The following is a 16766-nucleotide window of genomic DNA, read 5'->3' as shown; positions in this document are numbered from 1 at the left end:
AAAGAACACTGTGCTTTTAGCTAGATTCGGGGTTAGCCCTGATATTCTAGTGAAAAATTCCAATGTATCTCGCACTACCTTAACCGAGGTCAGGTCCGGATTGACAAACAAGAATAGATCATCAGCAAATGAGACATTGATAATCTTATGTTGCTTGCATTTGTCGTGATATCTGAAAGCATGATGTTTATCAGCTGCTTTATGTAATAGCAACGAAAGAACTTCCATAACTAAAGTAAACAAGTAAGGAGAAATAGGATCACCCTGCCGAAGACCCCTTCTACCTTTGAAATAACCACAAAGATTCCCGTTTATGCTCAGCGAGAAGGAGACAGTGGATACACATGTCATAATCCAATCAACCATTTTACTAGGGAAACCAAATTTGGTTAGAATAGATTTCAAAAAAGACCAACTAACCGTATCATAAGCTTTCTGTATGTCAATCTTGAGCGCACACCTTGGTTTTCCTTTTTGAAGGTGGTAATTATGCATAAGCTCCTGAGTGAGCAGAATATTATCAGTAATCTTCCTACCCGGAACAAAAGCAGATTGACTGATATCCGCCAAACTACCCAAACTACCCTTAATTCGATCAGCCAAGATTTTGCTGATGCATTTAAAAATGACATTGCAGCAAGAAATGGGCCTATAATCCAAGACCGATGAGGGAGTCGGGACCTTCGGAACAAGAGCAATAATAGTATGATTCACCTGTTGAAGCAATTTACCATTATCAAAGAATTGCATAATTGCATCCGAAACCTCCTCACCCACTATATCCCAAGCTTTCTTAAAGAAAACCGAAGTGAAACCATCCGGACCTGGAGCTTTATTATCACCAATACTGAACATAGCAGCCTTTATTTCTTCTCTAGTAACAGGACGAATCATATGATTAGCATCAATAGGGCTAACGGATTAAGAAAACAAATCCTCCATAATCAGCTCATCAACCTCGGACTCCACACCCAAAAACTTCATATAATGATCTACAACCGCATGCTCCACATCTGAGCCCTCGTGATGGCTGCCATTAGCGTCATTAATAGAGTAAATTTTGCTCCTTGCATTCCTACTTTTAACAAAGTTGTGGAAATATGTTGTGTTACCATCACCCGCACTAAGCCAATCAAGTTTCGCTTTCTGTTTGAGAAACGACTCCTCATCATAAGCAGCACAATGAAGCTCCTTTATAATGTTTGATTCTTTGACCCGAAGAGCAGCATCAAACGGGTTCTGATCAATCAGCTTGTGAATATCATCCAGGCTCGCTCTAAGACTATCAACCTTAGCATGCAAATTACCTTGTTTATGAAGAAGGATCCGCAACGGATGCTTAAGGTTACGAAGCTTTTTTACCACGGAGAGCATAGGAATACCAACAATCGTTTTGCTCCATTCAGCCATAACACACTCCTTAAACCCATCCTTAGAAGCTATGAAGTTAGCGAATTTAAATGGCTTAGGTTTAGGCCGAACCTCTCTAGCCATTTTCAGAATACATGGGGTGTGGTCAGACAAACGGTAAGGATGGTAAAACACGTGAGCATTCGGGAACTCATCCAAGAAACGAACATTACCCATAACCCGATCAATTTTCTTAAGAATACCAATCCCATCTCTTGGTTTTTGGTTCCATGTAAAGTGAAGACCATGGCCCGGGATATCAAGCAACTCATTATGTTGAACACACTCAAAGAAATCTCGCATACCTGTCGTAGGAGTGGACGAACCATGCAAACAGTCATCCATATAAAGGGCCGAGTTGAAATCCCCCATCACAATCCACGGTTGGTTCCCGGCTACCAAATTATGCTTACATAAGTCTTGCCATAACACCCGTCGCTCTTGATAAGTGTTCTTAGCATATACAAAAGACACAAAAAGAATTTTGGCATCGATAGTAGACTTAAGCTGAACATGTATAACCTGATCCGTTTGGGCAAGAACCATAAGCTGAAAATGATCGGCGTTCCAGCCTACAATAATTCTGGTTCCTTTATTACACACCCCCCCATTAGACGTCCAATCCCACTTTTTAAACACCCTACCACAGACTTTCGAGAGCTTAGAAACCTCCACATGAGACTCCAAGATGGCACAAACACTTAGATGATTATCTTTAACTATTTGGTGAACCTCCCTTTGTTTCAGGGGCCGGTTCAAGCCCCTTATATTCCAGGCGGCTATGCTATCCATAAAAACCCATATCACCGGGAGTGCTTGCCCCCTCAGAACGATTATTCTTTGAATACATACTCATAAAAGACGACATTTCCGTATTGACAGGATCTACAAAACCCTCCTCCTCATAATTACTCTGATTCGGTTGCTTATTACTCACGTCCACTGGTCTACTCGTGCTTCCATCCACCTTCTCATAAACCGGATTCTCCAAATGCAACTCATTTAAAGTACCTGATTTCAAAGAATCATCTGCTAAACTTTCAAACTTATTGTGAGTGTCCACCGGATAAGAGTCTTGTTTAGCTACCGGCTGATCTTTCGTTCCTGATGTACTTGCACCCGCAGAATTAGGTTTAGGCTTGTAAACAAACTTTGGTTTTTGCTTTTTCTGTGGAAAGCCATACTTAGCCGTTTTCCTTCTATCCATAATAAATCCCTCCTCATCAATCGTAACCTGCTTAGCCTTATCTTTGTGGATTCTCGGGCATGACGCATTGTTATGACCAAACAAGCAACAAGTATCACAACGTTGAGGCTTCCATTCATACTCTACTTTAATACTTTCTTTCACAAAACCCTCTTCATCCATTTTCGGGATAGCAACTATAACATGGTTCTTTAATGCATTATCCGCATTAATCTCTACCAAAGCTCGAGCATAACTGGTTCGCCCCCAATTATCAATGCACATATCCGCAGTATAAGCATCTAGCCTCTTGGGAATACCAACTTTAGACGCCAGAAGACTAAGACCATCATCTGTGTAAACTGCAAGCGGAACATTATGGAATTTAATCCAAACTGGAACCGACTTGATACCATCCTTTTTTAAGCTAGTTGTTGGGCCCCAAACATTCAAAAATAACGGCATCTTCCTAATCAGCCATGGACCACCTTCAAGAACTTTATTCATGCCCTCCTTGGAATCGAATTTAAAAAAGAAAAAACCATCTGAATTCATCATGAGCTTAACAAATCCATACTTCGCCCAAACATTCTTAACATAATATTCAACCACCGGGAACGGCAATCTATCACCCAGAAAATAACCATACAGAATGTTTTCGAACTTCTTTTGTACCTGCCTAACAGCTTCCTTCGGTATGACCACATCAGCCTCCTCCACCGTTTCTGTAGACTCCAATAACCTGAAATTTACCTCGCGTTTCCCTTTCGTATTAAGCTTAACCCTATCTGCATACGTCTGGTAAGAGCTATTAGGGTTAGAATTTTCTCCTTCAACATGCACCGAATCTGATGTTGCACCATTATGACCATCCGCCATGCATTCAACTGGAACTGTGATCTTGGTTAGTTCGTCAATAATATTAACTATCTTCGGGCCCTGCTGATGATCCGACAAAACACCCCTACGCGGGCAGAATGTTTTGCCATCTATGTTCAACAATCTAGCCGTAAAACCCTTATTAGGGTTTGGCAAGATATCCGGCGGCTTCACATTCCTAGCATCCATATCCACCGGCAAAGATTGGTTAAAATCCATACCACACGTAATCTAACAGCATGCAACGAACAATAATAATGAACAGAAGAGAGAAACCAAGCGAATCAGCAATAAACCCTAACAAGAAACGAAACAAAGAGCTAACCCTAATCCTGACGTCAAAAGATTAGTAACCACGGTGAAGTCTAGTATCCTTACTCAGAAGGAACGACAACACCACAATTCCTAACCCAAATCAATCAAGAAAGAAGATCAGCAAGAACGAAAGAACAAGAAAGTTAGGGTTTCAGTAGATCGCCAATATCGCCCAGAGTCGCCAGAGCCATTTTTGCTTACCACTCAAATATTCTAAGTGTTGATAATGTGACAACTAGAGTTTCCCAGATTCCACTTTCGCATTTATTGCACGTAGACTTGTTTGCTTTGTAATTGTACACGTTGGATTATGTATTGAGAAGTTTGTTTGATATGATTATCTATTTAATGTGATTAAGGTGTTTATCATGTATCCTGTTTGAAAACTTAAACTACTTAAACCTTGAAAAGGTCCGACGAAACACAAGTGTTTCGCCATAAACCACACCGACGAAACAGAGTTTGTTTCGTCACAAGCATCTCGACGAAACAGGTGTTTCGCCGGCCCATTGATTCGCCGAAGCCCATTAAGGGCCCAGTATGTTACGCGTATACTTATTAAGTTATACTGTTTCATTCGTCACATTCTAGAAAATAAGAAACCCTAGAACTCTCTCTCCCTATTGATGGCGACTGTGTGCCCTCGGAGCCATCTTTAATCGATCAAATCATTCTTGTTGTTCATCGCGGTTAGTGTTTAAACACTTGCATGATTGTTTTATTGAAATCATTAACTGTTAATCGAAATCATTAGGGATTGATGCTAATTAATGTTTATGTTCATGTTTAGATGATGATAAATAGTGATGAATGTTGGTAATCGCAATGATTGATTAGTGTTTGGTTAGGGTTCTTGTTGCTGTTGATCCGTATACGATGTTGATTAATGAGATAGGTTTTCGGTAATGATGAATCTGTGATGGGGTATTAGTTCTGTATGTTAGATTGTTTTAGGTTAGCACATATTTCTGTTACGATGGTATGATAAAGGGTATCGATAATTACTGTATGATTGAATAATTGTTGTAAACTGTTGATCGGCGATTAGGTTTCCTGTATGTAACTGATACATGATGTAACACATGTGATATGATGAAACGACTGTCACAACGAAAAAAGAGGGTGTTTCGCCGAGACCAGTCACGACAAAACAGACATGACGAAGCAGTGTGTTTCGCCGAGGGAACACGACGAAACAAGGGTGTTTCGTCGAAGGGGATTCACGACGAAACAAGGGTGTTTCGTTGAGTTGTTAATCTGCACAGTAACTAAGTTTAATTATGTTAGGGGTTAACGGGGTTAGTTAACTGTTGTTAAATGATAGGCATGACTTGCATGAGCTTGAATATGTGCTATGTGTTATTTGGTGATCACCGATTCAATACCCACTGTGATTGTACTTATACATGAACTTCGTGAATATAAACTGATTATGTAAACGTGCATACCATAGGCTTTGACTGATTAATTGGAACCAACTAGTTAACTAAACCGAGCAAACCAAGGTGAGTTCACACTCTTTCCAAGGCATGGGATTCTCGGTGGGTTTGGGAATGGGATTGAATGACTACCCGTACTTCCATCACTACTAGACTACTTACCCCCGTCCTCGGATTGGGAAGGACGCCAGTGCTAAAACCTACGTAAAACCTACGTACTATTGTCCTCAGTTTGGGAAGGAAACCAGTGTTAGAACCTACGTAAAACCTACGTACTATTGTCCTCGGTTTGGGAAGGACACCAGCGCTAAACCTACGTACTCGATACGTACTACTGTCCTCGGATTGGGAAGGGCACTTACGTAAAACCTACGTAAACTCAAACTTACCACTGTCCTCGGATTGGGAAGGACACCTATAGATACAACTAGTCTAGTACCTACAACATGGGAAGCCCCCACTCATTATTGTAAAGATTTGGGAACAAGGGTACTGGGTAACGCATGGTTACGAAACGAACTTACGATTTTTGAAACGAACTCATTAACTGAACAATCAATTGTGAACTTGTCACAGCCCCAAAATCCACCTGCGGAGTATGACCGCTTGGGAGCGTGACTGACCAGGATCAAGCCATCAATCATATCAAACATAGCATTTAATAATATAAACAGATAAAGTGAGAAAACGGCAATAGGGAAATGCTCTGGGCGATTTTGGCGATTCCAAGGGAAACCCTAGATTTTGTTCTTGTTCTTGCTCAATCTGATCTTGTTCGTGATTGATTTGGGTTAGCAATTGTGGTGTTGTCGTTCCTTCTGAGTAAGGATACTAGACTTCTACCGTGGTTTCTAATCTTTTGAAGTCAGGATTAAGATCTGTTCGTTTCGTTTCATCTTGCTAGGGTTTCTGCCGTTTCAATCGCTAGGGTTTTCTTGCATTCTGTTCTTGATTTCACGTGGGTTACTTGACGGCTGATTAGGGTTCCGCCGTACTTGCTTGTTGTGTCTTTGTTGCTATTAGTTTCTTGCATGCATGGAGAGCAATAGTGATGGGTTCAAGTCTTTGGATCATGGTACACCTGGGAGTGAGAATAATACACCTCCGATGCGTGGGATTGGACTACGAGTTACGAACATTGAGGGTAATCCTTTATTACCGCGACGAGGTATGTACTCTACTAATAATTCTTCGGTGATTGATGGTTTGTTTGGAATTTCGAAACCTGTGGAGTTAGATGATGTGTGGGGATATGGAGATGGGTATCCGGCTGTCAAGACGGCTCCCCATGCAAATCCTAGTTCGAGTAATGTGGCAAATAAGGGTTCTGACCTTGAGAATATGTGGGGGCAAACGGCTGCTAAGGTAGTCACTCATGCAAACCCTAGTTCGAGCAATACAGTGAATAACATGGCCGGCTTCTCGTATGCAGATAAGGTTAAAACGCTGAATGTGATGAAAAGAGAGGTAAACTTCAGAAAAATGGATGCTACGGAGACGGTTCAAGATGCGGATGTGTTTATCCCTCGTGAGGTAATTCAAAAGGTTCAAGATAAGTTTGAGAATGTGTTGTATGGATATTTTTTGGGCAATCGGCTTCCTTTTCCGGTTGTGGAATACTATGCCAAAAACGTCTGGTCTAAACATGGATTTGCCAAGATTATGATGAATTCGGAAGGGTTTTTCTTTTTTAAGTTCGATTCTAAAGAGGGAATGATGAAAGTGCTTGAAGGAGGGCCTTGGTTAATCAGGAAGGTTCCACTTTTCTTGAATATTTGGTCGCCTTCGGTTAATCTTAGAAAGGAGTGTATCAAATCGGTTCCAGTTTGGGTTAAGTTCCATAATGTCCCTATTGCAATTTATACGGATGATGGGCTGAGTTTGTTAGCTTCTAAGTTGGGGACGCCAAGAAGGTTAGATGGTTATACGGCGGATATGTGTGTGGATAACTGGGGGAGGAGTAGTTTTGCCCGGGCCCTGATTGAGATTAGTGCGGATAATGAGTTAAAGGAATTTATTACGGTGGCCATTCCGAAGCTTGATGAGGAAGGCTATATTACAGAAAAGGTGAAGATTGAGTATGAATGGAAGCCTCAGCGTTGTTCGGTGTGCTGTGTTTTTGGACATAACGACCAAACATGCCCTAAGAATATAGTAACTAAAGCTAAGCAAGTTGTCATTGATGACGAGGGTTTCATAACGGATAAGAGGAAAACAGCTAGAATTGGGGTTATGCCAAAGAAGCAGAAGGCCAAGTTTGTGTATAGGCCGAAAGTTGGGAACGTGGGTGCAAGCTCGTCGGGTACGAAAGATGATAAGTCGGACTCCAGTGGGAATGCTAATGCGACAGCTAAGTCGGGAGGTAGTGTTGCAACCAGAAATCCGTTTGAAGTGCTTTCTGATAACCCGGGGGGAACTGAGGGTGGTAATGGGTCGGTGAATGAGAAGAGGTCTAACATGGAAAGTGATAGTGGTAATCATGCGTTGTCGGATGAGGAGGTAGTGGAAACAATTCCAACAGAATCGTCGGAATTCATGAGACATGAAAAACGTCCAGTTTCTGAGGGGGCAAGCACTCCCGGTGTTGTCGGTTTAAATGGATAGTTTAGTTTCCTGGAATATAAGGGGTCTGAACCATCCCCTGAAACAAAAGGAGGTTCGTATGATTTTGTCTGAAAATCGGGTTGCTGTTTGTGCTATTTTGGAATCTCATGTGGATGTTACAAATTTACCTAAGGTATGTAAAGCTGTTTTTCGTAATTGGGCTTGTACTTCGAATGGTGATGTGTGTGATCGTGGTACTAGAATCATCATAGGGTGGAACATGGAGGTTGTGGATCTTATGGTCTTGTCGCTAGAGGACCAAGTTATTCATACTCAATTATGTCCTAAAAATGGTAGTGCGTCTTTCTTCAGTTCTTTTGTGTATGCTAAGAATACGTATCAGGAAAGAAGATGCTTATGGGATAATCTATGTATGCACAAAAGCTTTTGCCATGATAAGCCTTGGGTTGTCATGGGGGACTTTAATTCGGTCCTTCATGTGGATGATTCTTTGAATGGGCCTTCAACGAGTTCTATTGGTATGAGAGAGTTCCATGATTGTGTTCAGCATACAGAGCTTGTTGATATTACGGGTCATGGGTTGCACTATACGTGGAACCAGAAACCAAAGAAGGGTATTGGCTTGCTAAAAAAGATAGATAGGGTTATGGGTAATTTGAAATTTATTGAGATGTTCCCGGAAGCTTTTGTCCGGTATCATCCGTTTAGGATATCGGATCATACTCCATGCATTCTTCACATGTCGAACTCGGTCACGAGGTGACAGAAACCGTTCAAGTTTGCAAATTTTCTTACGTCTAAACCGGATTTCAGGGAGTTTGTCGAGCAGGTGTGGTCACAAAGGGTTGAGGGCTTTACAATGTTTTCGGTAACGAAGAAGCTTCGTAATCTGAAACCGTATATGCGTAAACTTTTATTCAATCAAGGTAATTTGCATGAAAAAGTTTTGGAGCTTAGGAAACAGCTTGATGATGTTCAGAAACAAATTGATGATAGCCCGTTAGATGTAGGTTTGAGAGAGAAGGAAGCAGATTGTCTTGAACAGTTCAAAACGGCTTCTTATGATGAAGAATGTTTTTTAAAACAAAAGTCTAAGGTCGAGTGGTTGTGTGCTGGTGATTCGAACACGGCGTTTTTTCACAACATGCTTAAATGCAGGAATGCCCGTAGCACTATTCAGTCTATACAAGATGTAGCAGGCAATCGGTTTGAAGGAGATAGTGTACCTATAGCCCTTGTCCAGCATTATGAAAAGTTTTTGGGTCAAGAGGATCATGTTTCGAGTATTAATATGGAGGAGCTGGGAATTAACGTGCTGAATACCAATGAGGCGAGTGCCATGGTCCGTCATGTTTCTCGGGAAGATGTGAAAAGTGCTATGTTTAGTATTGTGGAGAATAAAGCCCTGGGGCCTGATGGGTATACATCGGCTTTCTTTAAAAGTGTTTGGGATATTGTGGGCAGTGAAGTTACGAATGCGGTCTTAGATTTTTTCGACAATGGTAAGCTCCTCAAACAACTAAACCATACGATTCTGGCTCTTGTCCCTAAAGTTGAAACTCCTGATTCGGTGCTAGATTATCGGCCTATTTCGTGTTGCAACGTATTATATAAGTGTATTAGCAAGATCATCACGGATAGACTAAAAGGTAGTTTGGGTAAGCTGGTTAGCATAAATCAGTCGGCTTTCGTCCCGGGAAGGAAAATATCAGATAACATCTTACTGACTCAAGAGTTAATGCATAATTATCATTTGAATCGGGGGCCAGCTAGATGTGCATTCAAGATTGATATTCAAAAGGCTTACGACACAGTCAATTGGGCGTTCTTGGAGAGTGTTCTTCATGGTTTCGGGCTACATGCTAAGATGGTTGGGTGGATTATGGCTTGTGTTACATCAGTTACATACTCCGTAAGTCTCCAAGGTAATCTTCATGGGTACTTTAGAGGTAAAAGGGGGCTATGTGACAACTCGAATTTCCAAGATTCGTTTTCGTATTTATTGCACAATCATGTACTAACTAGTAGTTTAATTGCACATTTGGTTACCATGAAATTATATACTTGTTGATTGTGCATAGTTGTTTGTTATTGTGAAACTTGTCAAATGTGTAAACTTGGTGGTGGAACTATGAAACAGTAAACTTGTCAAATATGAGATGGTGTGCATTTGTAAATTATATTAGTTAGGGGTGTAGAGAGCCATTAGTGAATTTGATTATACTTAACCCTAATCCCCAAATTCACTAATCACTTTCACCAAAACCAAAGCACTTGTAACTCTCTAATCCTCTAGCAAGCATCATCACTAAATCATTTGGCACAAGATAATCATCACACTTGATTTCCTCTCTCTTTAGGATCATCACACGGTAATTGTTTAATCATTGTTCATAATTGATTGTTGATTGATTTCTTGGTTTTGTGTTCATGGAATGTGTTCATGGAAAACCCTAATTGCTCTTGTAATATTCTGTGATTTAATCATGGATAGTTGAAATTATAATGAGGATTAGATGCATGCTTGATAGGTATCATGGTGATAATTGTTGTGGTTTAACATCGAATGGATAATCTTGTTTTCTGCCGTCACTGTGTTTGATATTAGGGTTTGCTTGAATGAATTACGTAACTGCTTGAATCGCAATGTACGCATGCTATGTTTGTTAGTCTGAGGTTTATTGAGAGTTAGTTGTCTGAGTTATTATGATGATTGTTTGCCTGAGTTTAAATGAAAGACAATGGACCGAGTTTAATTAGTCCACATAGAGTCCGAGTTTATCAACATTGCATATGTCCGAATTTAATTCCCACATGTGGTCCGAGTATAAATCAAATGAAGTGGTCCGAGTTTATTTTGATGATGCCATGACCGAGTTTAATTGAATTGTGCTAAGTCCGAATATAATTGGACACCTATGTCCGAGTTTAATAACCCCTTTGATTGTCCGAGTTTAAAATGAATCCCCCTTGTCCGACTTTAATTCTTTGGAATGCTTGTCCGAGTTTATTAAGTTGCAAATGGACCGAGTTTGTGAGCTTGTAATTGGTCCGAGTATATTATCACATGTGGTCCGACTTTAACTTCATGATTTTGGTCCGAATATAATTCAATGTTATGGTCCGAGTATAATTTTTAGATGAAGGTCCGAGTTTAATCCTCAATGTGGGTCCGAACTTAATTGATTGATAAATGGACCGAACTTAATTGATTGATAAATGGACCGAACTTAATTGATTATTAATTGGACCGAACTTAATTGGGTTGTAATTGGTCCGAACTTAATTGAATTGTTTTTGGGCCGAATTTATTGAGTTTGATATGGTCTGAGGTTAATATGATCAACCATGCCCGAATTTATGTGCTGATTATTTGTCTGAGGTTGTATGAGTGCTGAACAGGGGAGACCCCCCCATACTTGTCTGGGTTCTGTGAGATGCATGATCCTGTATATATTCATATGAATTATGTGAATTGCATGAACGGGTTAACTGTTATATGATACATGATTGACACTTGATTACATGCGTATCATTACGAACATGAACTGATTTGTTATACGTGCAAACAATAGGACTTGATTAATTACTTGTGAGTGCTTAACTTAGCATACCGAGCAAACCAAGGTGAGTTCACACTCTTACCAAGGCATGGGATTCCCGGGGTGTTGGGAATGGGATTGAAAGGATAAGGTTGATTAGATACATTATTGACACTATGCCTAGACTACCACTTTACTATCCTCGGTTGTGAAGGATACCTATAGTTACGAGTAGTCTAGTGGTTATACAACGTGGAACACCACCACACAGTAACGTGGAACACCACCACACAGTAACGTGGAACACCACCACACAGTAACGTGGAACACCACCACACAGTAACGTGGAACACCACCACACAGTAACGTGGAACACCACCACACAGTAACGTGGAACACCACCACACAGTAACGTGGAACACCACCACACAGTAACGTGGAACACCACCACACAGTAACGTGGAACACCACCACCAATAGAACATACAATCGGCCCGGTAGAGCCACCTGTTACAAACGAACTTACTATTACGCATTTACTTTCTGTGAACTCGCTCAACTAGTTTGTTGATCATTCTGTTACATGCCTTGCAGATCGTTAGGTACCTGGAGCTTGCACTGGAGAAGCGGGTCGTTGTGGACAAGGATCGTGACTTTTCTGTTAAACTATTATGACACTTGAAACTGTTAGCTACTACTGGTTTATTTACTATGCTTCCGCTACATTTTGAAACGATGATTTGTTTGATCACCTTTTGTATTGAATGGATGGTTTTCATTTATTTTACTTAATATTAAATGCATGTTCAATATGATTGGTGGCTTGATCCTGGTCAGTCACGCTCCCAAGCGGTGATACTCCGCAGGTGGATTTTGGGGGTGTGACAGATTGGTATCAGAGCCATTGGTTATAGAGAACTTGGTTTTAATATGGGAAAACGTTTTTATTAAAACCAGACTATAACCAGAACAGTGCTCTCAACGATCCACAACGACGCTTCGCTCCACGTGCAAGACTCAACATCCTAGGTAATACGGTTTATGATTATTGCCTACATGCTAGAATTGCATAGAACTTTGCTCGTAGTATGCTTACATTACTTTGCTCACTACTTGTTACTACTTGAGAACACCTATATGCCTACACTTTTCTGTCATCGCACTACTCGCGAACCATTCATACTTACGCTACCTTTACTGTTCGATCATGTCTGGACGTGTTGACATGACTCAAGCCCAGTTGACGGCTCTCATTAACGAACAAGTTGCTGCGGCACTTGCAGCCGCACAAGCAGGAGGTATAACCTGCTATTCCAGACCTATTCTAGGATGTTAGATCCTACTCTCGTGACCCCACCCTCGCGCTTAACCTTGACCTATCTTTCTCGCGCAACGGGTCAGAACGCACAGCGATTTGTCTGCACATTCCAGAACTTCATGGACTGTCGTCCAAGCACATTCAGCGGCACATTCAAGAACTTCATGTGTGAACGCCCTGAGGCTCGCAGGGTCAAGTACGCCGCTGGTGCCTTGGAAGGAATCGCGCTAACCTAGTGGAACGCGCAAGTACAGATACTAGGGTTGGCAGCTGCTAACGCCACCCCCTGAAACGAATTCAAAGAACGCATTGAAAGGGAATACTGCACGCATGATGACATCCACAAGTTGGAAGTGGAGCTTTACCATTTGAAAATGACGGGGTCAGAAGTTGATGCATATACGAAACGGTCGGACGAACTGGCCATCTTGTGTCCAACCATGGTGGACCCTCCAAGCAAGCATATCGAATTGTATCACGAGGGTCTAGCCTCAGAAATTCAGAGCTATGCTACATCGGCTAACCTCGACAACATTCAAGACATTCAGTGTCTTGCTTATCGCCTCACGGATCAGGCAGTGGAACAGAACAGGCTGCCTAGTTGTATCAGCGCTATTACTACCGCTACCACTCCTGCTACTCCCGCTACTCCTAGTGACAACAAGCGGAAATGGGATGGGTATTCCAGCAAGGGTTCGGCTACCGTTCAGTCTCAAGCACAGCAACAGCGCAAGAATAGTGATCACCAGAGCCGAGTCAGCCAACTTCTGGTGGTCAGGGGCAGGGTGGATATCGGGGAATTCACCCAATGTGTAACTAATGCAACAGACACCACGGTGGTTAGTGCAACGAGGGACGTTTCCAGAGGTGTCTCGAGATGGGTCATGAAGCTTAGGATTCAGGAGTCCACGGCCTGCAAATCGGAATCGCCAGCACCGTATCGCTTAGCTCCACCAGAATCGGAAGAACTATCGACTCAGCTACAAGAAATCTTGGATAAGGGATTTATCCGACCCAAGCTCTTCGCCTTGGGGAGCTCCAGTGTTATTTGTAAAGAAGAAAGACGGTACGTTCAGAATGTGCATCGACTACCGCGAACTCAACAAGGTGACGGTGAAGAACCGTTATCCTCTTCCGCGTATAGATGACTTATTCGACCAGCTGCAAGGGTCGTGTTACTATTCCAAGATTGATTTAAGGTCAGGTTATCATCAGCTGAGAGTCCGGGATGAGGACGTCTCCAAAACCGCTTTCAGAACTCGTTACGGTCACTACGAGTTTCTTGTCATGCCATTCGGGCTTACGAACGCGCCTGCAGTCTTCATGGATCTTATGAACAGGGTGTGTAAACCCTATCTAGACAAGTTCGTCATTGCCTTCATCGACGCCATTCTGATCTACTCCAAGAGTCAGGAGGAACACGAGCAGCACTTACGTCTTATCTTGGAACTTCTTCGAAAGGAACAATTGTACGCCAAGTTTTCAAAATGCGACTTCTGGCTTCATGAAGTCCACTTCTTAGGCCATGTGGTGAACAGGGATGGGATCCATGTTGATCCATCCAAGGTAGATTCGATCAGGAACTGGCCTGCACCGCGCACACCGACAGAAATACGCCAAATATTGGGTTTGGCGGGGTACTACAGACGATTTATTAAAGACTTCTCAAAGATCGCGCAGCCGCTCACTATGTTAACACAGAAAGGTGTCGTCTACAGATGGGGTAATACGCAAGAGACCGCTTTTCAGTACTTAAAGGATAGGCTTTGCAGCGCACCTATTCTCTCACTGCCCGAGGGCACGGATGACTTCGTGGTTTATTGTGACGCATCGATACAGGGGCTTGGTTGCGTATTGATGCAGCGGGATAAAGTGATAGCCTACGCTTCTCGGCAACTCAAGGTTCACGAACGAAACTACACGACGCACGATCTAGAGCTGGGAGCTGTTGTTTTCGCGCTTAAGATATGGCGACACTACCTGTACGGTACCAGGTGCACGATTTACACCGATCACAGGAGTCTCGAGCATATCCTTAAGCAGAAGGATTTGAACATGCGTCAACGAAGATGGGTTGAACTACTGAATGATTACGAATGCGCCATCAAGTATCATCCGGGAAAAGCCAATGTTGTGGCTGATGCCCTCAGTCGAAAGGACACTTTACCTCGGCGCGTGCGAGCGCTACAGCTTGCGATTCAGTCTAGCCTTCCTGCACAGATACGAGCTGCTCAGACAGAAGCACTGAAGCCCGAAAACGTCAAGGCTGAAGCCTTACGCGGATCACGGCAACGATTAGAACAAAGGGAAGACGACGCCTACTATGTGACAGGACGTATTTGGGTCCCACTATATGGCGGCTTACGGGAACTTGTGATGGATGAAGCTCATAAGTCTCGCTACTCGGTACATCCAGGTTCGGATAAAATGTACCACGATATCAGAACTACATATTGGTGGCCTAGCATGAAGGCCCACATTACAACCTACGTCGACAAATGTTTGACTTGTGCGAGAGTCAAGACAGAGTACCAGAAACCAGCTGGTCTACTTCAGCAGCCTAAGATACCACAGTGGAAATGGGAAGAGATTTCCATAGATTTTCTTACAGGCCTACCCAGACCCCAGCGTGGGAATGATACTATATGGGTGATCGTGGATCGACTCACCAAGTCTGCACACTTCCTGGCTATAAGGGAAACGGATAAGTTCTCCACTCTCGCATACATCTATCTTAAAGAAGTTGCTTCGAGGCACGGGGTGCCCACATCCATCATTTCGGATCGGGATGCACGATTCACGTCAGAATTATGGCAAGCGATGCACAAATCCTTTGGCTCACGATTAGACATGAGCACGGCATATCACCCTCAGACGGATGGGCAGTCTGAGCGAACGATTCAAACACTTGAAGACATGCTTCGGGCATGCGTTATCGATTTCGGCAACGGCTGGGAAAAACACCTCCCATTGGTGGAGTTTTCGTACAATAACAGCTATCATACCAGCATTCAAGCCGCTCCATTCGAGGCATTGTACGGACGTAAATGCCGGTCACCTCTCTGTTGGGCAGAGGTGGGGGATAGTCAAATTACGGGTCCAGAGATTGTAGTGGACGCCACAGAAAAGATTGCGCAGATACGGCAACGCATGGCGGCAGAGCGCGACCGTCAGGAAGCCTACGCGGACAAGCGTAGAAAGCCTTTGGAATTTCAGGTCGGGGACCGGGTATTATTGAAAGTCTCACCCTGGAAGGGTGTGGTACGTTTTGGCAAAAGGGGCAAACTGAATCCGCGGTACGTCGGACCATTCGAAATCTTAGAAAAGATTGGCAAAGTAGCCTACAATTTGAACTTACCAGCTGAACTCGGAGCAGTTCACAATGTCTTTCATGTGTCGAACTTAAAGAAGTGCTTATCAGATGAAATCCTCATCATTCCTTTTAAGGAACTCACTATCGACGAGCGGTTGCAGTTCGTCGAGGAACCAGTTGAAATCACGGACCGGGATGTTAAGGTCCTCAAACACAAGAGAATCCCTTTTGTTCGAGTTCGTTGGAACTCCCGACGTGGCCCAGAGTACACCTGGGAACGCGAAGACCAAATGAAAGAAAAGTACCCCCAGTTATTCGAAACCAATGCATCCACTACTGAGGCTGAAGCTACTACTACTGAATTTCGGGACGAAATTCCAAATCAACGGGGGGATGATGTGACACCCCAGGAAAACCAGTAAACGATGTAACTTACCTAGCTTCCTCAGTGAGTGCGTACCAAATTTCGGGACGAAATTTCTTTCAAGTTGGGGATAATGTGACAACTCGAATTTCCAAGATTCGTTTTCGTATTTATTGCACAATCATGTACTAACTAGTAGTTTAATTGCACATTTGGTTACCATGAAATTATATACTTGTTGATTGTGCATAGTTGTTTGTTATTGTGAAACTTGTCAAATGTGTAAACTTGGTGGTGGAACTATGAAACAGTAAACTTGTCAAATATGAGATGGTGTGCATTTGTAAATTATATTAGTTAGGGGTGTAGAGAGCCATTAGTGAATTTGATTATACTTAACCCTAATCCCCAAATTCACTAATCACTTTCACCAAA

General features: G+C 42.6%; 1 protein-coding gene across 1 annotated transcript; it reads right to left on the bottom strand.

Moving 5' to 3' along the window:
- Positions 1-921: 921 nt before the first annotated feature.
- On the bottom strand, positions 922-1956 carry LOC110900577. Its single transcript, XM_022147462.1, has one exon. The coding sequence runs from the start codon at positions 1954-1956 to the stop codon at positions 922-924; it is 1035 nt and encodes a 344-aa protein (XP_022003154.1).
- Between the last annotated feature and the right edge of the window lie 14810 nt (positions 1957-16766).

This window comes from Helianthus annuus, chromosome 13, assembly GCF_002127325.2.
Source record: "Helianthus annuus cultivar XRQ/B chromosome 13, HanXRQr2.0-SUNRISE, whole genome shotgun sequence".
Classification (NCBI taxonomy): domain Eukaryota; kingdom Viridiplantae; phylum Streptophyta; class Magnoliopsida; order Asterales; family Asteraceae; genus Helianthus; species Helianthus annuus.
The sequence above is the reverse complement of the archived record's forward strand: the minus strand, read 5'-3'. Positions and strand labels throughout refer to the sequence as shown.